The sequence below is a fragment of the Microcebus murinus genome, chromosome 2 (genome assembly GCF_040939455.1).
Source record: "Microcebus murinus isolate Inina chromosome 2, M.murinus_Inina_mat1.0, whole genome shotgun sequence".
Lineage (NCBI taxonomy): Eukaryota > Metazoa > Chordata > Mammalia > Primates > Cheirogaleidae > Microcebus > Microcebus murinus.
In genome coordinates, this window is record NC_134105.1 from 78,843,945 (window position 1) to 78,870,100 (window position 26,156).

General features: G+C 32.2%; 1 protein-coding gene across 1 annotated transcript in view; it reads right to left on the bottom strand.

Annotated features, from left to right (window-relative positions):
• DPYD (dihydropyrimidine dehydrogenase) overlaps window positions 1-26,156 on the bottom strand; it is a 796,846-nt gene that overhangs the window by 684,551 nt on the left and 86,139 nt on the right. The window contains exon 3 of the mRNA XM_012791012.3: window positions 628-710. Within this exon, the coding sequence (XP_012646466.1) occupies window positions 628-710 (83 nt within the window). The remainder of the gene's footprint in view (window positions 1-627; window positions 711-26,156) is intronic.

Genomic DNA, 26,156 nt, shown 5'->3' on the forward strand with positions numbered 1-26,156 from the left:
AGAATGCTTCACTAAAAGTTATTTAAAAGGCATCAAATTTGGAGCAAATTGCAGGGAAATATTCAGAAACAGTAATATGTTAAGAAGTGAAATAGAAAAAAAAATCAGTCTCATTACAGACCACTGTATTTGAAAAGAAGTTAATTATATGCTTTGTAATAGTGTAAAAATGTAAATCACTTTAAAAATACTATAATATAATATAATCCTATAAAATCTTATAGAAGATGAAATTTTAAGTACCTCTTTTTAAATTAAATATTAATTAGGAGGAAATACTGCTCAGTTCAACCACCATTGTACAGTTTATTTTTTATATACAAGCAGAATTTAGATGAACAATATTTTCATTCAATCACACAGTTTAGTATAAATATAAAACAAGACACCCCTTAAGCATTTTAAGTAACAAATTAAACATTTACATTTTTTACTGTGCACTGAGGCTTAACATTTATGCAGCTTCAAAACCAAAGTACAGCCTCAAGGGAAGTCTCTCCACTGACAAATTAATACCTTAGAGAACAGGGCTGAATGGTGGCAATGAACTCATTTGTTCCCCCAATAATGAAGAATGACTTTTTCTTTACCACATCTGTGACTGTTGCTATGGTGATCCAGACTTACCTCATTGCTTCTCGGAGAGCTCCTCGCTCACCAAGAGTCGTGTGCTTGATGTCATCAAAATTATTCTCCAGCTTCTCACAATTCTGCAACACATTAAAAAAATGCATTAATTCTCCAGCATCCTCAGAAAAAATTATATCTATGCAATTATATAAAAATAAAACTATAATTGATTATATTGATTATGGACTCATGAAAAATATGCACAGCACTTTAATTGGGTAGGATTCATTAAAATCGACAGTTGAATTCAAGAGTAACAAAATAAAAACGGTTTATGATACAGCTGTCACAGAAGTCTTTTTATCAATTTTTCAAAATGGGTAAATAGAAGAAATGAATATTACATAAAAGTAAAAAACTTCTAGACTTTTAAGGAATAAAAATTAGTTCTCTAAAATAATTTCAAGTATGTCAAAGCCAATTTAATTCCAAAAGAGAAAATCAATAAAGTTTTAAAACATAATAAACAGCATATGAGTATATGATAAATAGCTAGTTCTAAATAAGTTAGCATTTACTAGTATGGAATGATGGAGCCCAGGTTAATATAATAATAAAAGTTCCCATATTTTTTAATCAAATGTTATAATCTGATTTTTACATAATTATATATAATGTTTATGTGTGTACGTATATTTATTTAAAAATAAACAATTTTGATTCTTAAAATTCAATGAAAAATAAATTATACTAGGTTCTTGGAAGAACAGTAAATTTAGTATATATGAAATAAGCAATTTAACCTTCATAAATGTTCCTACTTTCTAGTAAATATAAAAGCATTATTGAACTGAATTTTCTAAGAGTAGTTTTTTAATTTTAGAACAATTCTAAATATAATTATTTGCTTAAAACTGGCTTAATCTTACAAGACTCTAATAAATTTTAGGAACATAAAGATATAGGATTAAACCTCAGATTTAAAAAAATGTATCTATATGAATCTTTAGGCACATTAGGCTTCTTGTAGCATTTAGTGGTATGTATTTAGGTAATAAAGTAACTGGATTTAGTGATTTAGTTAATTTTACACAAAGAAAGCCTAAATAATATACTCTTCCTGTCCTAAAACTGTAAATAAGTTTAAATTGAATATTATAGAACCTAGATTAATAATTTCCAACATGTAAGAATTACCTGATTTTAAATATATTGGAATATAAACCATTATTTTTACTTTTATCTTTTTTGATCTTCTTTTTTTTTAACTCAGTCAAGTAAAGGCAAAGTTCCTTTTGCCACATAGTTACATTCTTTTATAATGAAAATCTTAAAAATTACCCAAATGATACGAACACTTAAGAAAATAGGCATAGAAGGGACATACCTAAAAATGATACAAGCCATATATGACAGACCCATAGCCAACATCATAATGAATGGGGAAAGATTGAAATCATTCCCACTTAGAACTGGAACCAGACAAGGCTGCCCACTATCTCCACTTCTGTTCAACATAGTGCTGGAAGTCTTGGCTACAGCAATCAGACAGGAAAATGGAATCAGAGGTATCCAAATAGGGGCAGAAGAGATCAAACTTTCACTGTTTGCTGATGATATGATATTGTATCTAGAAAACCCCAAGGATTCAACCAAAAAACTCTTGGAACTGATCAATGAATTTAGTAAAGTCTCAGGATACAAAATCAATACACAGAAATCAGAGGCATTCATATACGCCAACAACAATCTAATTGAAAACCAAATCAAAGACTCAATTCCCTTCACAATAGCAACAAAGAAATTAAAGTACCTAGGAATATATTTAACCAAAGAGGTAAAAGACCTCTACAGGGAGAACTATGAAACACTGAGGAAGGAAATAGCAGAGGATGTAAACAGATGGAAATCCATACCATGCTCGTGGATCGGCAGACTCAATATCATCAAAATGTCTAAACTACCCAAACTGATCTACAGATTCAATGCAATACCTATTAAAATCCCATCAGCATTCTTCACAGATATAGAAAAAATAATTTTACGCTTCGTATGGAACCAAAGAAGACCCCGAATATCAAGAGCAATTCTAGGCAACAAAAACAAAATGGGAGGCATTAATATGCCAGATATCAAACTATACTACAAAGCTGTAGTAATTAAAACAATATGGTATTGGCACAAAAACAAGAATATTGACCAGTGGAACAGATGTGAGAATCCTGATATAAAACCATCCTCATATAGCCATCTCATCTTTGACAAAGCAGACAAAAACATACGCTGGGGAAAAGAATCTCTCTTCAATAAATGGTGCTGGGAAAACTGGATAGCCACCTGTAGAAGGCTAAAACAGGACCCACACCTTTCACCTCTCACAAAAACCAACTCACGCTGGATAACAGACTTAAACCTAAGATATGAAACTATTAGAACTCTAGAGGAAAAAGTTGGAAACACTCTCCTAGACATCGGCCTGGGCAAAGAGTTTATGAAGAAGTCCCCAAAGGCAATCACAGCAGCAACAAAAATAAATAAATGGGACATGATCAAACTACAAAGCTTCTGCACAGCCAAAGAAATAGTCATGAAAGTAAACAGACAACCTACAGAATGGGAGAAAATTTTTGCATCCTATGCATCCGATAAGGGACTGATAACTAGAATATACTTAGAACTCACGAAAATTAGGGAGAAAAAATCAAATAACCCCATTAAAAAGTGGGCAAAGGACTTGAACAGAAATTTTTCTAAAGAAGACAGAAGAATGGCCAACAAACATATGAAGAAATGCTCAACATCTCTAATCATCAGGGAAATGCAAATCAAAACCACAATGAGATATCACTTAACCCCAGTGAGAATGGCCTTTATCAAAAAATCTCCAAACAATAAATGCTGGCGTGGTTGCGGAGAGAGAGGAACACTCCTACACTGCTGGTGGGACTGCAAACTAGTTCAACCTCTGTGGAAAGCAATATGGAGATACCTTAAAGCGATACAAGTGAATCTACCATTTGATCCAGCAATCCCATTGCTGGGCATCTACCCAAATGATCCAGTGACACTCTACAAAAAAGACACCTGCACTCGAATGTTTATAGCAGCACAATTCATAATTGCAAGGCTGTGGAAACAGCCCAAGTGCCCATCAATCCAAGAATGGATTAATAAAATGTGGTATATGTATACCATGGAGTACTATTCAGCTCTAAGAAACAATGGTGATATAGCACATCTTATATTTTCCTGGTTAGAGCTGGAACCCATACTACTAAGTGAAGTATCCCAAGAATGGAAAAACAAGCACCAGATATATTCTCCAGCAAACTGGTATTAACTGAGTAGCACCTAAGTGGACACATAGGTGCTACAGTAATAGGGTATTGGGGAGGTGGGAGGGGGGAGGGGGGCGGGTATATACATACATAATGAGTGAGATGTGCACCATCTGGGGGATGGTCATGATGGAGACTCAGACTTTTGGGGGGAGGGGGGGAAATGGGCATTTATTGAAACCTTAAAATCTGTACCCCCATAATATGCCAAAATAAAAAAAAATTCAAAACGAAAAAAAAATAAATAAATAAAAAAAAAATTAAAAAATAAGCGAACTAATTCATAATGTTGGAAGTTGGCAGATAGTAACCACGGGGGCACAAGAGGTTCTGGGACACTGTTCAGTTGATTTTGTCAGAATTCATGGCTAAATACTTAAGATTTGTTTACTTTTTCATTTGTACAGTCATGCATCACTTAAGGATAGGGATATGTTCCCAGAAATGCATTGTTAGGCGATGTGATCATTGTGAAAACCTCACAGAATATACATATATAAATTTAGATGGTATAGCCCACTACACAACGAGGCTATCTGGGATGGCCTATTGCTCCTAGGCTACAAATCTATACAGCATATTACTGTACTGAATACTGTCAGCAATTGTAACTCAATGGTAAGTATTTGTGGCTCTAAATATACAAAAGGTACAGTAAAGAGACAATATTATAATTTTATGGAAACAACATTGTATATGCAGTCCGTCATCCAAAATGTCATCAGGCAGTGCATGACTAATTAAAATGCTATAAAAAGTTTTTAAAAGAGAGTTTGAATGCTGTTTAAGAAAACATAATGCAACCACATCTCAATATAGTGAAAATTAAAAAATTAAACATAAAGCACTTCAAAATGTCTGACATAGTAAATGTTAGCTACCAGCTGTTGTTTTTAATTATTATTATCTATCAGAATTCTGTACTAAATATGCAGCTGCTGTAAATGAGTCTAACTTATCCTGATAAGCTTTTGATTCTTCATTAACTGAATTATAAACTTTTTCTCTCTATAGTAAATAGTTTTAAAAGATGACATTTACACAATTATAATTGCAAATATGAGTACCTAAATTATTTGTATTAGATGGGACCTTTTAAGGTCAATTTTCCAGTACTTCTGGACTAAAAATTAAGTTCAGGTAGAGCTAGGACTCTAAAATAGAAAGCAGAGTTTTCCTTTTTCTTTTGCCTTAACACTGTCAGTCAGACAAAAAGAAAAAAAAGGGACATATAGCATTTTACACTTTACACATTATAGTGTCCTTCCAACTATTTCTGTGGAAATAATTTTTAAACAAGTTTTATGCTTGTGAATGTTCATTGCAGCATTTTCTTAATAGTGAAAAATTGGGGACAAAAATCCTAAATTTTCAGTATTATAGGAATGATTAAATAGAGCACTTTAAATTTGAGGCATGTTATACATTCATTACAAATCCTATTTAGGTAGTTTTTACAAGCCAATGTCTATATCACAGCATGTAGTATTTTTTAAAGAGACACTATAAAATTGAAGATCTCATATGATATTACAATTATGGAAAATAAGCAATGTCAAAAAAGTCTAGAAATGGAATAGTAAGTTATCTCAGAATGTTGACTAAACAAGGGTATTTCTGTTTACTTTTCAGCATATTCCAAATTTTCAGTTATGGGTTTATATTTCTGACTGTAAGCTAATTCATAAATAAGATTTTAAAGTTTTAGGAAATCCTTATAGTACATATATTGAATTTGCAGGTTTTGTAAAATACAATACAACAAAATAAGAGCTCACAATTAAAGAAACTTAATACAAAATAGGGCTTGAATGTTTCAAGATTTTTTCTATTAAATATGCATTTCACCAATTAAGATTTATGCCTCTACTGATCTCAGCAATGAGTTCATAAAAGTTTTCATATTTCAAATTGCCCACAAAAATTTTTCCAAGCACCAGTTTGTTTTCTTTACTTTTGTACATTTAAAGAGAGATAAAAGGATGGACACAAAGTAATACAAGAAAATAAAGCCATGTAATAAAATCAATTACATTCATTTGCTACATTCAACCTGCAGTATAGCTTAATGTTATTAAGTGCTGCTCAAAAAATATCACTTGGGCCACGTGATTACCTGAAAAACCAAAACACAATTACTAACCTTATAATATTTGGAATGTATTGCTTTTAGCCTTCATATATTTAAACTTAATATTACATGGCTAGTGTTTTTCATGATTCTAAACAGACTTTGTAGTATAAATTTTAAAATTGCAGAATATTCTACTATATCCATGTGCCATTATTTATTTAGCCAATTTCTGTTCTGTTTTCTTTGTTGGCTGGTTTTGTTTTGTTTGTGTGCTAGTTGTATTAACATGACATAAGAGTAAAAGGCTGAAAATGAGTTAAAAGCTTAAAAAGTCTTCAAAAAGAATAAAATAAATATTTATTGACTAGGATTATGCAAACTAATTTTCTATCTGACTGAAATTGTTGTTTTCACCTAAAATGCATTCAGAGTATGTGACTACTATCATCAGTGGTAAAGTCAATAATCAAATTCAGAGTTTATGATTCTAAATCTCATTCCTTTTATTCCCCAATTTTACCGTTAATGGAAAACAATGTATATTTTCTCTGTGGTCATATATTAAAATCACACTTACTTCCCTCTGCGACTAGGTTTCCCATAACTAATCCCGTCAATTTATTTGGATCACTATGGAGTCTTATACTTAAATCTTGAAGTGGAAGGTGGTTTCATAACCTATTTTTTTTTTTTTGCAAACTTTAGATCACTGACTCTTGATATGAAAAATATCACCTGTAATTAATTTGATGGTTCCCCAATGATGGTTTATGGAACAGATGTGGAAACAGATATTTCTGTTAAATGCCATGAGTATATTTTTAATAATTCCTCAAGTTGGGATATATATTAGTTATATATTAGTATATCTCATATGTATACTTATACACAAATATGTCTTTGCTATTTAATAGAAATAAATCTGTGTTTATGACAGCATATTTTTGTTTTGGTTGGTTGGTTTTTAAGAAAACATTAGACACTTTGAATTTATCAACAGGGATTAACAAAATTAAACAGTGCTATATCTGCATCTCTTTATTTAAAAACAATTGTTTTGAGTAAGAGTACTATCTTGAAGACCAGCAATGCTGTAGGAAATGTTTGGTTTCATTGTTAATAACAGTGTAAGGACCTGATAATTACACTACTATAATTAACAGGGAATTTTAAGATCTCAGTTTAGCCTTTTATTGTTACTCCCTAGACTACAGCAATAATGCCCATGGCAAAAGAAAGTCACAGATAAAGATTTAAGGCTGCCTGCTACAACAGTGTGACATAGTAGCTTAGAATCAAAAGCAAATAAAAATGGAGTTCACAAAACCTCTTGTCATCCCAACATCCACACTTGAAGTCCCTTAGGGGAAACTATAATAAAATATAATAAGCAAAAATTAAAAGTAAACTTTTACTATTTCCCATAATTTATAAATCCTTCCAAAAATGAATGCTAACATGACCAGTTCTTTTGAGAAGGCTATTATCCTAATGTCCACATGTGGGTAGCCTTTTAAAAACAGAATCCTTGAGGAAATTTTACTTTATCAGATCTATAGTTTTTAAAATTATATAGACATTTTGAGGGCTCTCAAACTGGTCCAGATGTTACTACAAAGCTGGATTTATCTCCTTTTCTATCACATTGTGGTAGATTCAGACTATAAAGAAAATTATGTATAATTGTTTTTTTGTTTCCTTTGAACCCTGAAATTCCTCATCATCTTCCTCCTCTTTGCCACCAAAATTTTAAATTTTATCTTGGCCATTTAACATAACTCCCTAATAGAGCAATAATGTCCATAGTTTTTCCCTTAGACTATAGCAATAATGCTCATGAACTTCTTCCCCTATAGTTCCACAGTAAGTTCATGAAAGAAAAAGCAATATTATTAGATTTTAATATTTTAAGGTTCATCCCTAGCATAAATAGTGGGGTTACAAGACTACTTGATGATTCAGTTTTTCCAGCCCTGGAGACAGAAGATAAAAACAGTCTCTTTGATACAGAAGACAGAGAAAGAGTAAACACAGGGGGCCTGAAGTAGCCCCATTGAGTTCTCTATTGACCCCAAGAATTGAGTATGCAAAATTTTTTATTTAACTAAAAGAGAGTGCAAAACATCTTCACTTAACTAAGGAGAAGTCTTAACTTTAATACTGACTTTATCTGGCAGTGACTAAAATTCCATATTCTGCCATGAGGTGGAAGGGAGTATTAAGCTGACTTATAGAAAAAGTGTTTTACACTTTGAGTCTGCATAACACTTATTGTACCTAACAGAACCATAAAGAAAACAAGCAAGCACTGAAAGCATTTAAACAGTCTAATTGCTACCCTGAACAAAAAATACTTCTGTGTACAGAAATGAAAATTAAATCCAAGATTCTTTTTAAGTTTCAAGAACAATATATAAAAGTATCAAAGAATGCAAACATGACTTCAATTCTAATTCAGGCAATTTTACGCTCTTGACATATGGAATAAGTACCTCAAGCAACTAATATCTTTATCTGCTTAACTTCTCCATAAATAAAATTAAGCAAGAGATCCACTGAGTAAGGGGCAAACAGGCTCACAGTCATGGTCACCATCAGTAACATTTCCCTAACATTAAGACAACTGTAGGTAAAATTGAGCCAATGGGCTCCTATCAAAGTCTATTCTTATCCCAGTTTATGAGAGCAAGGATCTCATAAAAATTAAAAAATTATTTGTGACAAATTTTAATACGTTATTCATTGTAGAAAATTTTATATGTTAATATAGGACTATCCCAGAATACAATTTCATGCATAAGGAAAACATAGGGGACTTATTTTCTAGGATAGAAAAGTTGCCAATAATTCTATAAAATTACCTCATCAGTGGTGGTAACTTGCACTTTCCATGCTTCAAGTGCCTCCTAATTTCCTCTGACCAATATAATCACATGAGAAACCTATAACCATCATAGCAGAAGCAAGGTAGTGCATGTTTTTCATAAGAAAGAAGAAAGGCAAAGGGTAAATAAAAGAGAAAGGAGGACAATGGGAATGAATGAATAAACTACTCAGAATAGCAAGCTCAAAAACAAAAATAATCAGTGATTAGTAATAAAACACTAGCAGAAAAAGCAGGCTTACTAGCCTAGACACCATGCATCAAGCAAATGGGAACACACAGGAAAAATGGAAAGTATTAAATTTAATGCTGACCAGACCTTCATTCTATTTGCTCAAGAGGCAAAGGTTATCCCTATGTAGTTAGTAGAACATTGGAAATTCATATCAGCAATCATGGTAAATGTTAACAGTTATTTTGGTGGATAAGGATGAATTGTAGTAAACTAGTTAACATTAAGGACTTAACTCTAAGTTAAGTACTTTTCTAAGAGTTTTATCTTATGTAATCTGCACAACAAACATAAATATCCCTGTTTTACAAATGAGGAAACCACCACAAGAGAGATTAACTTGCCCAAGGTCATACCGTTACCAAAGGATAAGGCAGGGATTTGAACTCATGTAGTCTAGCCTCAAAGCCAGACTCAAATTCCTCACAAGACTGCTTCTAAAGAGTAAACTGCCTAAAGTATAGTAGATATAATAAAGTTCTGAATAAACCTTCCTCTAGGTGTTGTTAAATTTAGATATTGGATGGGATGAATAATAGTTTACTAGTACAGTCAAGTAGGGCACGAGGTCTTGTAGGATTCTGTCTTCTCTCTTTCTGGATGTGCTATACTTTATAATGTAGAAAAACAATGAATCCAATATATACACATGTTTAGGCCAAATTAATACCCATAAATATTTTGCATGCAACAGTCTTTATTTGGGTCTGTGACACCACCGTGACAAATATAATGAGCAATTAAATTCCCAAGTGTTCAGATTTTGGCAGCAATTAAAGTAGAAACTGGAAACTAAGCATCAAAAAGAACTGGTTTTGGTGGCCTCCTGCCAAATGAATCCCCATGGGTTGAAGGAAGGTCTAGAGTTTCAACTGTGATAGATTGTATAGTGTATTATATCTCATCTGTGTTAAGGATTGTATAAAAGCATAATAAAACAAATGAGTAGAACACCAACAGCCACATGAGAGTAAATGACATACAAGGAGATTTCTGAATTCTGAGAAATTTAAAAAAGATCTCTGAGTTATCTTTGCTTAAACTATACCAAACAATAACAAAATTCAACCAAACAACTACTGATTCATGTGCTACATGGAGCTGGAAAGAAGCAAAACAGAGAAGCTTTAGCAAATTACCTTATTACATAAAACGATTCACTGATATTTCCATAGACTTAATTTCCATGGGACTGCATTTCTTTTATGTAACATTCCAAAATAACTAAAACTAAATAAGTCACATTTAAAATTTATATACTAACCTAAATTTAATAAATTAGGAAACTAATTTTAATAAATGAAAGATCACAAAGAGTTAATGAGATAGCTACTAGAAGTCAGAATTAAGTCAGAATTACTAAGTAAAAAGGCTCAAGTTAATCAATTACATTTCAATGCAGAAAAAAATTCTTGAAAGTCTACCATGTGTGAGGCATAATACTAAGCCCAGGGTTATAAAGGTAGATAAAACACAACATCAACTTGCTCACAATCTAGTAAGAATACAGGGAAGAGAAAGGAATCAACCTTCTTGAAACAAAGATATCTGAGTTTATTACTTCTGAATGTGTCTTTGAAATGACTTAAGATTTTCCAGATTAAGAAAAAAGGACAGGAAGGTAATAGAATTAGCTCTAGCCTCAGACCTTACCATTATTGCCTACTAGCTAAGTCCTTAGGCAAATTACATAACTCAGTTTCTTCTACGTGAAATATACTTACCTTCTAGCAGTGTCAGCAGGATTAAATGAGATAATGTATGTAAATCACTTAGTATGTTGATCAAACAGAATATTTTCAATAAAACCGGAAGAGAAAGTAAGAATAAAAAGGAGGAAGAGGAAGAGCACCTATGAACCCCAACTCAATTCTAATGGATCATTATTTTATGGGGTAGAGAAATATGCATTTTTCACATATTACAGGTGATTCTTATGAATTATAAAATAAAATAAATACAGTCTTCATAGAAAAAATATTTAAAATTTTTTGTTCATAAGGCCTTTATGAAAATATAATGAAAACCATGATCTTTTCCCCTTAAAAAATTAAATATTCATCAAAAATACATATGCACAAATACATAATATACTACATACAATTTCAGTGGTCAAATAGAGCCTCTGAAACTCAGCTATGGCCCAATGTCTATGCTCACCAAATTTTAATATCAAGAAGAATGATTTTGCAGTAGACACAGATAACATAAAAATGAAAGTTATGAACATCATCAGTTGTCTAAGCACCTTGAAAAGCAAGGGGTCCAATAGTTGGCAAATTTCTATTAGTGTTCGATAATGAAGCATCTTAAGTTCAAACTTTCAAATTACTAAAAAAAAATGCAAAAGTCACCCTGCTGCCAAGATCGACATGAAAGCTAATCATTTACTTATTCATTCATTCAATAATTATTTGGAACCAGATAATACGCTTGTCACTGGAGACACCAAGGTTTTAAAAAATAGTTTTTAACTCCTTATTTAAAAAAAAAAATTCAATTCACTAATTGCTATAAGGCAAGTATGCCTCACATCCAGTGGGAGAACCATTGCTGTATATTAGTAATACATTAGTGATTAAAAATCTCAGATGGTTAGAAGCCTGTATTATGAAGGACCTCCGGGAATTATCACCAACAAGGCTACCAGTCTGAAGGCAATGATAAATTTCACACTTTAAAATATGAAGAACATTTAAAGAAAATGACACACTTCAACTTATACTATTACTACTTTAAGGCAGTTGATGTTGGTTAATATAATGGTTTTCTTTAGGCAGTAAGATAAATTGGAAAAAGATAATACAAGTGAATACGTTTCTCACATAGTTCAAATTTCTTAAGGTCTAGGTTCCTCTAAAGAATGAGTCAATTAGGTGAACTTACTTTTCCAGGAAAATGTTGCATTTTAATTTTGGTATTCAACAAAAAGCCTCAATATTAGCCCCATTGAAGTTCTTTACCACAAGTCAAATAAGAAATAATTACTATATTCAGATTTTTTACAATTCCAGATGAACATTCTAATATCAATATACAATTTCCAGTTCTAATCAAGAGATTCATATTTCAATAGATAATTGCTTTTCCCTTCAGTGTGTCTTAACTAGTGTAATCCTTTCAGGGAACATTAAGAGATAATCATATTTAGCTAATGTCATTTCACTAATTGTGGCCAGCTTACAATCAGGCCGTGGCTAAGAGAATCTTATGAGTCACAGTGAAATGCAATATAATATAGTAGGAGAGGGAAGAGCTGTGGAGACAGGAAATCTGTTTTTGAGTCCCGGCTTTGCAACTAAACTGCTTATGTGTACTTAGGAAAATATTTAACGTTTCAATCTGTAAATATCCCCTCATAATATGAGGATGTCAATGAAGATGATATAAGTAATGATACCCACTTCAAAGTGTTACTGTGAGGATTAATTTAAAGGACGTCTTGCATGTGAAAATATATTCTAAATAAGAAAGTACTGTTCAATTATTATTATACATTTTAAAGGATAAAATAAGCCTAATTTCTAATCTCACGGTTTAAATTAAAAAGTATTTTACTAATATTTAAAATATTTTATTTAAGATTTCAACTCTCATGCATGCTAAAAATTAATATTTTAGTACTTTCTTAAGGTAAACAAAAATAAAAACAGTTCTACAGAATCTTACCTGCTGATCATTAATTCTTATATCTATGGGAGACCAACAAAATTCAAGACTAAATATTTGCTTTTTTGTCCTAATTTACTATTAAAAATTACCATACATTTGTTTACATAATGTATGGCTATGTTTTGATTGAGTCCCATATGGTTTACATGACTATCAAATGAAATACAGTATCATTATTTCAGCATTATTGTGAGTTCTATGTGTCAGATACTGCCAACAAATTACTATGCAAACATTAATATTTGCTTGTAGAAAGCCATTATTATTTTTATTCACTTAATCTTGACAAAAGGGAAAATGTTCAAAGAACAATTTAAATAATGAAAATCTACTCTTTCAACCAGGGAAGGTTTCTCACCTTCAAGCTCTGTATGATCTAACCAATCTTATTTCCTACCAGGCTTCTGGTGCTCAACTGGCTCCCATCACAATGCTTCCTTGCCATTTCTTGTACACACAAATACCCTTAATCCTCAGGGCCTTTGCACTTGCTACTCTCTCAGCTTGAATTATTATTCTTCCAAACATTTATACCTCTGTTTAAATGTCACTTCTTTAGAAACATCTTCCCTGACCACCGTTTCTAAAAACAAACCCACTCCTACTCTCTTCCCTCTTGCTCTGCTTTACTATTTCTTATAAGATGTATTTTAATTGACGTTATATGTTATAACATTTCTAAAATATAGACTATAAGTTCTACGAAAGCAAGACATTGTTTCTTTTATTTATTACTGTATTTCCACATAGTAGTTAAACATTAAAGCTTTATTGAATGTATGCTGTAAGAAGTTTCACATACATTTAGTCATCCAGAACATGAATCGGATGCTAGCTTCAAATTAAAAATGCAAAATGAAGTCAGTGAAGGCAGATGGCTGTCTTTCCTGTAAGAATCTCCCCATTGTAGCCTTATCGTAATGACTACATCATGGTCCAAATTTGCTTCTTCTGGCTTGCAAACTAACAAAGTTAGTTTTTTCGGTCCAATGACAATGAAGCTGCCTTTCATATTGTCTCACAAAAACGAAGTTAACATAAACAAATGTACAAAAGTTGAGTACAAAATGCACTCATTCATTCCATCAAACTGCTACATGGACCAGACTATCCTGATGACATAACCAGCCATGTCAGTGAAATTTAACTTTCAGAAAATTCAATATGGTATGGAAAATAAATACCAAATATTTCTTGGTGAACATATAATTAGAAGAAAATCAGAGGCTTTTTAAGAAGTTTGCTTCAAAAAAAGACTGCATAGAGTATTCTTGCATTCCACAAAGAGATTATTCCCAGTGATATCACTTGGTCTCGACAGACACTGCCCTTGTTGAGCTTTATACCTCACCCTTCCTTATGATTCTAGGGATAAGCCCTCCAAAATATCTAGGGATAGCAAGTCTTGCTCTACTGGTTGAATCTCCTAAAGTCTCCTAAAGATTGATCCTCTACATACTTATAAATCACAATCAAATACTCTTTTTGGTGCAAATAAATAAATAATAAAATTATCTGCAAGTCACATATAGTATAAAAACAAGGACTTCTAACAAAATTTTAACAAATTGCTAAAATAAAAAAAAAAGCAAACAAAAAAACCTGAAAATGCCAGAAACTGATGGTATTTACAGAATCTGCCAGATAAAAATAAGAGAAGTAAGAGGAAAGGTAGAATAAGTCATTATCTACCTTTGCATCATGTTCTCAAGACTGTGCATCAATTCCCATTTATTATTAGCACTCTCATTTTGTTTCAGCCCTGTAGCACTTAAAATATATATATATATATTATATATATATATATATATATTTTTTTTTTTTTTTGATGAGTGGCAAAAACCAACAGAGAAAACTCACCTTCTCATGTTTAATGATGCATTGGAAGCCAAAGAAGGAAACTGTGAAGCTGTGATCATGCAATTTGTCTCTTAATCTGATGTTAACACACGTTCACATATGCCTTTAGCACTGGAGTGAGTGCAGACCACAGGTGACACCATGATTAGCTTCCAGCCAGCAGTCCCTTCCTATGATCTCAAATGAATGAGGGGACTTCATGGCCCTCCAGAAGCCCTTCTGGTGGATATTTTGAGCCCTGCTATGCTAAATGAGGTCGATAGAAAAAACCTAATTCCAAGAAGATCAGAATAGTCCCAAATGACAAGTCTTCAATGTATTATACACTTATGAATACACTTCTATAAAAAGTATTTCTAGGGCCAGGTGCAGTGGCTCACGCCTATAATCCTAGCATTCTAGGAGGCCAAGGCGGGCAGATCGCCAAGACCAGGAGTTCGAAACCAGCCTGAGCAAGAGTGAGACCCCCATCTCTACTAAAATGGAAAGAAATTAATTGGCCAACTAAAAATATATAGAAAAAATTAGCCAGGCATGGTGGCACATGCCTGTAGTCCCAGCTACTTGGGAGGCTGAGGCAGAAGGATTGCTTGAGCCCAGAAGTTTGAGGTTGCTGTGAGCTAAGCTGATGCCACAGTACTCTAGCTATGGAAACAGAGTGAGACTTTGTCTCAAAAAAAAAAAAAGTATTTCTACCAAAAGAGTATATTAAAATAATTTTCTTAATACTAATAAATTCACTGTACTGAGCACTTCATATACTGGCTGATTTATTATCATACGGAAGAACTGATGCCAGCACTGAGTAATCTATATTGAAACAACCGTCAACCACATGATCCACCTTTGTCATGTGGAAGCTTAAAAGAAAACTACAATTTATTAACAGTTTTACTAATATCAGTATACCTTCATTAAATTAATTACCACCACAGGAAAACCATAGATATACAGTTGCCCTCTAGGATCTTAACCATGTCAGAATAAGAAATTTGATGTAATTAAGAGGCTTTAAACATAAAACAAAAACCTTAGTCCTTGGGGAATTTTTCTCTGAAGTAGCAGACAATCCTTTCTACAATTAAGTAGTGTGGAAGCAAATCAGGAAAACTTTGGAGTAGGGCGGGGGTGGGGGAGTCAAACAATTACACTGTTACTACTTGGGCATCAGTAGTACTTCTCTATTTATCAAAGACAATTTTGGATAGTTAAGTTTTTCACATAGAGGATTTTTTTTAGGACTATCACTCACTTAGGACTATTAAGCAAATGTCTCATTTTCTCAATCCAATGGGTGTGTTCATGCATTTATTAATGACATAGAAAACATATTATTCTTAGTGTTTGGCAATTAATTTTTAACGTATGTTCAATTTGGTCAAAATATAAAAAAGCTATTTAGATTGTTTTGGCTGTGTATGCAATGCAAGATATATTTTAACATCACACAGCATGTGTAAGTTGTAAAATTAGACATCACATAAACTCACAGACTTAAGAGTCTTTTTTCTATATACCAAGAAGGATCACTTATTTTAAAACTCTATTTTCTTAAAAATAATTAACAGTTAATATGTAACATTTTAGGCTATCTCAATTCTCTTGTTTGGAATAAACCCCTTGAGATGACAAAGAAGTGAATCAATTCAAACGGAAAGGGGGAATTTAGTAGATGAGGACTCTGAAAATTAACAATCTTTAATGCATCATGAATTTTAAATGTACATTACAAAGAAAAATATTCAAACCAATTCAACATAAGTTTCAATAAACAGTGCCAAAATTGATAAACTGACTTTTGCTTATAAAGGAAAAATGTACCCAATATTTCCCTAAACTATATACAGTTATGGAATGCTTGGTGCTAGGTAGATATGAAATAAAAAACCCTAAAATAGTATTTCTGATAATTTATCTTTAAAAGCACATGTGCATTTAAATATGTGAGAAAAGATTAATAGAACCATTTAAGTTCTTATGTTAAGTTAAAATTCAGAAAAGCCATCATTTTAAAGTCACAAAAGATAAAGCCTTGTAATATCCTTTTGGTTTTGGAGGAATAAAGGCTTTTACTTGACAGTTACTTACATGAATTTGTATCAAAAAGAGAATTTGGCAGAGACTTCTAAATTCATAACAATTGTCTATTAGTCTGTTTTTAATAATTTTTCTTTGGCATGTAATCCTCTTTAATTAGATTCCACTCTCTGTTGTTTCAAGACTCCATAAACGGGTGTCTTATATACCAGCTGCTAAAGCAGGAGTTACTGTCTAAATGATATTCACAATGAGTATTTAGAAGGTTTACAATTATACCCTTGCTAATAAATTGTGCTATTTTCCCCAACAATTTTAAGTGCTAATCTTCAGAAGGCATTTTAAAATTAGCTAAAATTCTGTCAAGAGATTTACAAAAATTGTTAGCATGAAGATAATTATGTCACAGTCCTTGGACTCCATCTCTGATTGTGTGCATAAATCAGAAAATGTCAGCTGTGTTTTCCCTTAATAATTATCCTTGCAGCAATATATTATAGTCTAAACTCCTATTATAATTTTTGTTTCTGGTTTCTAAAACACCAGACACTTATTTCAAAAGTTTGGAACTGATTAAATAATTCATATTTCCAAGAATAATAAGTGATTATCAGTTCTAAAATTTTAAGTATCAATAATAAATAGATCAATATGGAAGAAATAAACTCAGTTTTCATTAATTCTCCATCCTAAAGAACCAAATACTTGAATGTGATGACTTTTAAAAAATATTAATTAGGTAAAAATCTAACAGCAGATAGTATACAAACAGAAGTAGAGACCTGAGTCAAATTCTAAGACATACTCTTCTTTACTTCAAAAGTAGAGACACATAAAACACATGTGGCTGAAGTATGTATCAAGTTACTTAGTATCTATAATTATCCAATTTTCTGTTTCTTATGAACTATATAAAATTTTGATCTTCATTTCAGAAGGTATAAAATAAAAAATAAATTCTCTTTTCTCCAATTATCAATAATTACATGTATGTTGTGATTTTCTCAGTCAAATAGACTAGACCAGATATAGAACTTTGATATATGCTCAGTAATCATGATAAAAACAAAAGTCACAGACAGGGATCTTTATATTCAATTAGCTACACTAGGAAGCATTTTGTTTAGTGTGTTTCTCATATCAAGCATTTCAGAACTAGGAAAGATAAAAATTCCAGTTCTCTAAATACTCTGATGCTGTAAATTATGAACCCTGCTGGATATAATAGTAAGGGTATATGGCTCAGAGTTATGAGTATTCAAAGACAAATTAAAAACAGATTGTATCTTCCTGGAATGTTATTTTCATGAAATATATTTTGAAAAATTTAACAAATTTTGCCCATCAACTATAATCAACAGAGTCACATTTCCATGTTACACAATATTGTAGTCTTTCAACAACATATCAGAAGGGGGAAAGTTATGTAACTGGAAAATAATGGAACATCAGTAATATTACTGAAATTAACATTATAAACTCTGCGATCACATCAAATGAACAGCCGCCAATGTTAGAACAAAAAGGAACATAGAAGCTAGAATCAGGGATTTCAGCAGATCCTCCTAAATCAATTTTCTGAAATACAAGTTTATAGCCTTAGAAACCAGACTTTTTTCTTCTATGGCTAAACCAACAAACATAGAAAACTTTCTCCAACAAAAAACATCAACTTCTTTCCACAACCACTTCCTTAAAAATTTTTCAGTAATAGACATACCACTAACCTTCCATCCTTTCACAGTATACTCCCCAATATAAAAACCATTTTGAAAATTCTGCATATTATAAATGGATAGGAATTAAGTTTAACTTTTAACTTCAAATTTTATTTATTAATTAGCTGTTCAATTACATATGTTATAAAAGTAACATATATCCTTTTGTAAAAAATGAAAAAGCAGGCAACGTTATGTTACAATTAATAATTTCTTATCTCTAACCCTAACATCTAATTCTACTCCTCTGAGCTAGCCATTTTAATCTGTTACTACCTTTTTACAGAGTTTTCCATGCTCATACAAACGAATGTTCTATGATGTAGTTTTTCGGTGTGTGTTGTATATTTGCTTATGTATATAGCTGTTGTTTTTCAATGGGGTACACCTTTCAAAAAAATCAGTTGGCAAATATTATTTTTTACAGAATATGGATATATGGATATGCCACAAGGTCAATAAATACATCTCTAAAATTCTAAAAACTGATTAAAATCCAATATTTGTTTTTAAAGGATATTAAGAATGATAAAAAAAAATGACAATCTATAAGATGAAGCTAAAGTGGATTTTTAGAGGAAATTTTATAGCATTAAAAATATAATTTGATCAGTTATTAACCAAAATGTTTGTACTCCCATAATATCTTGAATTAAAAATATATGTAATTTGAGATGAAAACAAAGTATTGAAAATCATAAAGTATTTTTTATAATGTGTAACAACAAAAAGAGAATACCTCTCACTGGTTCAATGAAATAGGAGTAAAATGTTTAAGCTTGATGCTGTAATATTTTGGTTGAACCTGCTTTGACCCAAAAAGAAACATGCAAGCAGAAAATGGAGTTGTTATTTATTTATGTCTAAACCACAAAATTTAATATGTTCCAATGACATCTGAACCAGGTACTGTAATTTTCTGGGATGAAAGCATGAACATCAACAATTTTCCTTATTTTTTTCCATGTTCACCATTTAACCCCATTATTTTTGATGATACGCTCATTTCTCAAATAGTTAATTTCAAATAATCAGTGAAGAAAATTTCAAAAGGGATGTGAGTTTTTTTCCTTTTATTTATTTTTATTATTATTAAGCAAGTTTGTATTAATTGGAAAAATGAATGGAGTCATGTGCACAAGTGAAGCAAAATCCACAAAAGGCAAAAGTACAAGGGGATCTTTCTGAATTCAAGGAGCAACAGCCTCCCTTTCAAGTTGTACTTTGTCTCCAAGTATTTGCCTCCTTTTGCTCAGAAGGTTTGAGTGGTAAAACATTTTAATTCTAATTTTTAAAAAGTTTGAGGTCTCAATAACTGTATCTTTAGTAAATTTTAATGAAATAGACATGAATGCGAATAGTTTGCTCTGCTGAACTTCACTGGAGGAAAGGTTTGTCCAAGAATTTTTCTCCATGGAGGAAAAATGATGTTCTATTAGAGGTTAAAAAGGGAAAAAAATAAAGCAACTTAAATTCATTGCTCATTCTAACATAGAGATTTGCAAATTTGGCAAAAATTTAGTTGAAATATTCTTACAAATTTGGGCATAATTCATGGAAAAATTGTAAGAAAAACCGTATATTTGTGGTACATGACCAAAATGCTATAATGAAAATGAAATTTGAAAATTGAATGAAGACAGTGTATTATGTAGATTGCAAGGCTCGAATAAATTAAATGTGATGAAAATTACAGTATCAGTTTTAAAATTAATGGCATTATCAGTCATAATTATTCCATGAATCAACCTTTTTATGAGATTATCACAGAGACATGAGAAGATTGACCAAAAGATTAGTGACCCTTTCATCCCATCATAATCTACAAGTGGCTTAACTTGTCATCAGAAAATATACTTATCAAAATTTCCACCAACACAGCCTGAAGATATTGCACTGTACTGCTTCTTTGACTCGATTCTGGGTATTTTTTACAAGTGATTATCTTGGTGTACTTTAAAAGCAGTGGGAAAAAAAAAAAAAAAGAAACTGATGGCATCTTTCCCCACATGACTGTATGTAATCTTCAAGGCTATGACAGCTAAAGAATGATAATCACCTCCTTGCTGAAATGAGTATGTGACATAAGTACTTAATTCAAACTAGTTTCCTGAACCTGATAGGATCATTGAAACAGTATCCCACCAATTACTCAAAAGATGTAGCAGGGGAAAAAAAAATGTTCCCAAGCATAGAAAATTCAAATATCATTTTAATGTCAAAATGAACAAATCTTATACTAATCTGGTATACTACATATTATACTTATTTGTTTGTTATTAATTTTAACAAACTAGAATGCAGTGTCCACAAGAGTAAGAATTTTCCTCTATTTTATTCACTAATGCACCTCCAGGGCTTTGAACAGTGCCAGATCCATACTAGGTGTTCAACAAATGAATAAAAACCATATTATATGCAGAATACAAAATTTGCCTGAATATCAAAATTAAACAAAGGAAAGACTTCATGGACATTTTCCCTTGTGGGCTAAAGGCCCAGACCTTCTCTAGTAAGCAATAACTCTTTTTTTTTTTTTACCATTAATAGAAGAATTTCACTGGAAAATCTGATAAGCCATGCCTTATTATTGATAAAAAAAAAAATCCTGATTTAAAAGAAAACCTGACTAGCTTCAATGGAGAAGATGATAAGCATATCTTAATTTTATTTTTAATGACCATTAGTAATACATGAAGTAATAAAGTAATATTTTATTAAATATATTAAATAATTCAACTTGATAAACTAAATAACTATCTTGTCATCCTTGTTAGAATAATTAAATGTTGTCTGCAATCATTAATAGTATAACAAGTATAATCAAATTAAATTGTCAATGCATATGTTAAAGTACAAAGAGGAAAAATTCCTTCTAGAGCTTAATTTTCAAATGGAGTTTTTTTTTTTTTTTTTTTTTGAGACAGAGTCTCACTTTTTTGTCCAGGCTAGAGTGAGTGCCGTGGCGTCAGCCTAGCTCACAGCAACCTCAAACTCCTAGGCTCGAGCGATCCTTCTGCCTCAGCCTCCCGAGTAGCTGGGACTACAGGCATGAGCCACCATGCCCGGCTAATTTTTTATATATATATCAGTTGGCCAATTAATTTCTTTCTATTTATAGTAGAGACGGGGTCTCGCTCTTGCTCAGGCTGGTTTTGAACTCCTGACCTTGAGCAATCCGCCCGCCTCGGCCTCCCAAGAGCTAGGATTACAGGCGTGAGCCACCGCGCCCGGCCATCAAATGGAGTTTTAAAAGGAACATCATATTAGGCTGAAAAACAAGATGATTTCCTCTCTCACTAATATATTATTTATTTATTTCTATCACAATATATTGCTATGATATATTTGAATAGTCCAAGTATTTTAATGCTTTCTACAATTCATATAAGAAGTTCTGGTGCATAATGATTCTCTACTAAATGCAATTAATATCTTTCACTTTTACTCTTTTACTGATTTCACCAAATTATTATAATTAACATCATGAAGGTTATTATTATTTTAAATAGCTTAAATATTAGTTAGTTCCACAAAGATCTTCTCAGCACTCTATTCACTGACAGATTGCTGAAATCATTGAAAGGGGCCTTAAGAATGCAATGAATGTTTGTTAAAGTGAATTGACACTACTACCTATCAATAGAGAGTTATGAAGAGAAAATCTATATTGTTTAAAAGACTTCCAAGAAACAAAATTCACAACCTTTCAAGGAATTAAAATCTTCATCTCAAGATATTCTTTAGTTTTAATCTAAAACCCTTATGTTTCCCATCCTCTTGTTCTGCACTCAGTGGAGATGCTCAATAAATATTTGTTAAATCCCATCCTCTTGTTCTGTACTCACTGGAGATGGAAAACAGCTAGTCCTCTTTCTCTCGTAAGAACCCTTCACCCTTAAAGACTGTTATTAACTCCCCACTCTTCCAGTCTCAAGCCTGAACAATCCAATCCTTTAGCCTTGCTTCATCATTCTGATTTGTTTTTAAGTCTCAATTTATACAGGTGCCTATCTCAGAAATCCTCTTCAGGTTCTGAACGTCCTTCTTATTAATGAAGCTTAAAACTGGACAACTTATCCTATACATTTAACCAATTTTGAACATAATCAACAAAATATTGCTTTACAGCTTCTCACTATAGCAATAACTCCTCCCAATCTGGTTGTTCTTAGAAATTAAAATGACACTTCGACTCACTAGAACATTCAGATTTGGAAGCAGACGCTTTTTTACCTCACAGAAAATAACATGGCTTCCCTTCAGTATATTCAGTACAATTTTATCATAATTTTCCTTATCATAATCTGATCACATGCAAACTGGACACAATTTTAAGACAAAATAAAACAGGGTCAAAAATACCCATGTGGCATTATATGATGGCTTTGAATAATTCTGTTGTCTGGCCCCAATTCATTGTCTGGGCAGACTTCTGAACAATCCCCAGTGAACATTACAATATTGAATATGGGAGAACTTTTATTGCCCTGGCCAAGTTGGAAATATAAACTTGATTTTCTTTAACACTTATTCACAGCATACAATCATACTTAGCTTATTTGGTGTAATAACTAGATTAGATGATAGCCAAGTTTCTTTCCTTAAGAACTCAGACATTCATTAACTGAGTGAGCAATACTCTAAAATAGACACTCCATAATTATTTATATATACATAAATCATTTGCATGAATTTTATCCATATGGATTTACTAAAATAGAATTTTAAGTACTTTTAGAGTCTTTTTTTCTAAATATTCTAACCCTCTGCCCTCATAAGCTTACATTTCAATGGAGGGGTAAGAGATGATACAAATATATATTTATAATATCTGATTTAAAATATGATAAACAAATATAATTCAAATGTCTACATTTAACAATGTATGATAGCTTCATATAGTGTTACACACTATGGGGAAAGAAAGGAAAGTAATATGATAGTGAGGTAAATGAGGATCTAATACAGACAGCATGGCCACGGTGATGACGAAGGGAAAGGAACTGCAAAGATCCTAGGATGGCTATGAACTTGAAAATTAAAAAAGAGGACCTAAAGAGGGAAAAATAAGGTATATAATGGTAGAAAATAAGGTAGAAGAGCAGACAGGTTTCAGAGCATACAGAGTCTTGTTAAACCACTGTGACATAGTTACATAAGAAGAAATATATATTTTGGTCTTCATCTTTATTATCACACAGCTCCTATAAATCTTAGACTCTCAGAATTGATAGTGTCTTTTTGTATCCTAATAAGATGACTGATACCTGGATGCTCCTGTACAGCCTCCAGAATGTGGACTGGTTGCCAAGGGGATCAACCATAGGATTAGAGGGTAGGAACTTTCAGGCCAACCCCCCAAACCTGGGAAGAGGAGAGGTGCTCAAGTTTGAGTTAATCGGGATGACCAATGAGAGCTTCCAGGTGAGTTAACATACGGAGGTGCTAGGAGGGTGGTATAACCAGAGAGGGCATGAAAGCTCCATGACTTTTTCACTGTGTCCTATGCATCTCTTCAATCTGGCTGTTCCTATGTTGTATCCTTTTATAATAAACTTATGGTCTAACAAGTAAATTCTTTTTCTGGGTTCTGTGAGCCATTCTAGCAAATGATTGAAATCAAAGGTAGTATTGTTGGAACATCTGATTTATAGCCCTTCTGTCAAAGACACAAACAATTTGACCTTGTGATTGGCTTCCAAAGTGGGGGCAACCTTGTGGTACTGAGCCCTGCAGGATCTGATGCTAACTCCAGATAGACTGCGTTAGAATTGAATTAAGTTGCAGGACACCTAGTTGGTGATCTCATAGAATTGGAGAACTGCTTGGTGGAATTTAGAGAAATCGTAGAGAATTGCTTTATGGAAAAACCACATATATCTGATGTCAGAAGAGAAATATAGAGATTGGTGTGAATATAGAGAAGAAACTGTTTTTCTTACTCAAACGTGATAAAGAGTTTTGCATTTATTCAAATTAAAACATGAAGTCTTTACAGGGAAATAGTTATTTAGCATCATTGTTTGAAAGCACAGGAAAAAACATCACATTGTACTTTCCATTCTATGTTTCTTTTTCTTTTTCTTCTTTTTCTTTTTCTTTTTTTTTGAGACAGAGCCTCACTTTGTTGCCCAGGCTAGAGTGAGTGCTGTGGTGACAGCCTAGCTCACAGCAACCTCAAACTCCTGGGCTCAAGCAATCCTTCTGCCTCAGCCTCCCGAGTAGCTGGGACTACAGGCATGCGCCACCATGCCTCGCTGATTTTTTCTATATATATTAGTTGGCCAATTAATTTCTTTCTATTTATAGTAGAGACGGGTCTGCTCTTGCTCAGGTTGGTTTCGAACTCCTGAACTCAAACGATCCGCCCGCCTCGGCCTCCCAGAGAGCTAGCATTACAGGCGTGAGCCACCGGTCCCGGCCAGCTATTCACTCTTAAATACAACTTAATTCAGAACTCTTACCTAAAAATCAGTTTTTTATTTCTTTTTTTTTTATTTCAGGATATTATGGGGGTACAGACATTTTGGTTGTATGTTATGACTTTGTCTCACCTAAGCCAGGACTGGAGGTGTGTTCTTACCCCCCCACAATGCTCACCTGGTCCATTAGTTGTATATTTCCAACTGACTACTATGAATTTAGAACTGGACTATGTCATTCAACAAGTTTGACATGGAATTTTACATTTTTCCTCAAAATAGATCTTTCCTCCCAGGAACAACAAAATACTTTTGGAATACAGAGACTGCTAAAAACTAAGAATCCAATCTCTACAAAAAAACTCAAATAATTATTCAAACAAGAACTCCCTCCATTTATTTTATTTCTTAAGTACAATCAAGATGTAATATTAAACATGGATAAAAATGAGGAATGTGTTAGAAACGTAAGAAAATGATAATATGATTGTTTTCAACATACCTATGAAGCTTAGTGAAAATATTTTGAATTATTCTTAAAAGAAAGGATTCATAGTGCCAAAATCAATCAATCAATCAATAAAAAGTAAAACAGATTTAAAACACAAGATTATTCTAACAAAATAACAGAAGATATTGATAGTCAAGAAATTAAAACATGTTAAATTTATCAGCTTAAATGAAGGGACTCAATAGAGCCTGACTCCATTTATTGCTTTTCATATTTATTGACTGTAGTAGAGAAGTCAATTAACTCAATTATGCTTAAAATTTAATATTAATCATTTATAGGATACAGAAAATATAGTATATCACAACAAACAAGAGAAAAATTGAAAATTTCAGCAACAAAATAGAAAGAAATACTATAGATGTGGTGGGGTGGGTTGGGGGGCTAAAACACCACTTGAATGCAAGTCCAAATATATAAGTTAAACATAAATGTAAAATGGTTAAACTTTTCTATTAAAAAAGTTCTCAGAATCAAAAAATAAAGGCCCACTCTCCTATATACAAGATATATCTCTATATCAAAGGGCTGAATTTAAAAATACAGGGATGGACCAGGTAAATGAAAAACACAAGATTGTTTTATACTGATAAATGATAAAATCTACAAAGCAAATACAATAAAAGGAAATAGAGAAAAAAAATTAGAATTTAAAATTTTCAATATCAATGAAAACCTTTCACACATTTCTCTAATCAATAGTGAGAAAATACATTTCTGTTTAAAAACACTTAAAAGATTTTAAGTCATTGTTTTCCAAAAACATCATATGGAGTAAAGTAAACTAAGTCCAAGACAATTCATCCTTTAAGAGTATGTGAAAAGTGTTACTATA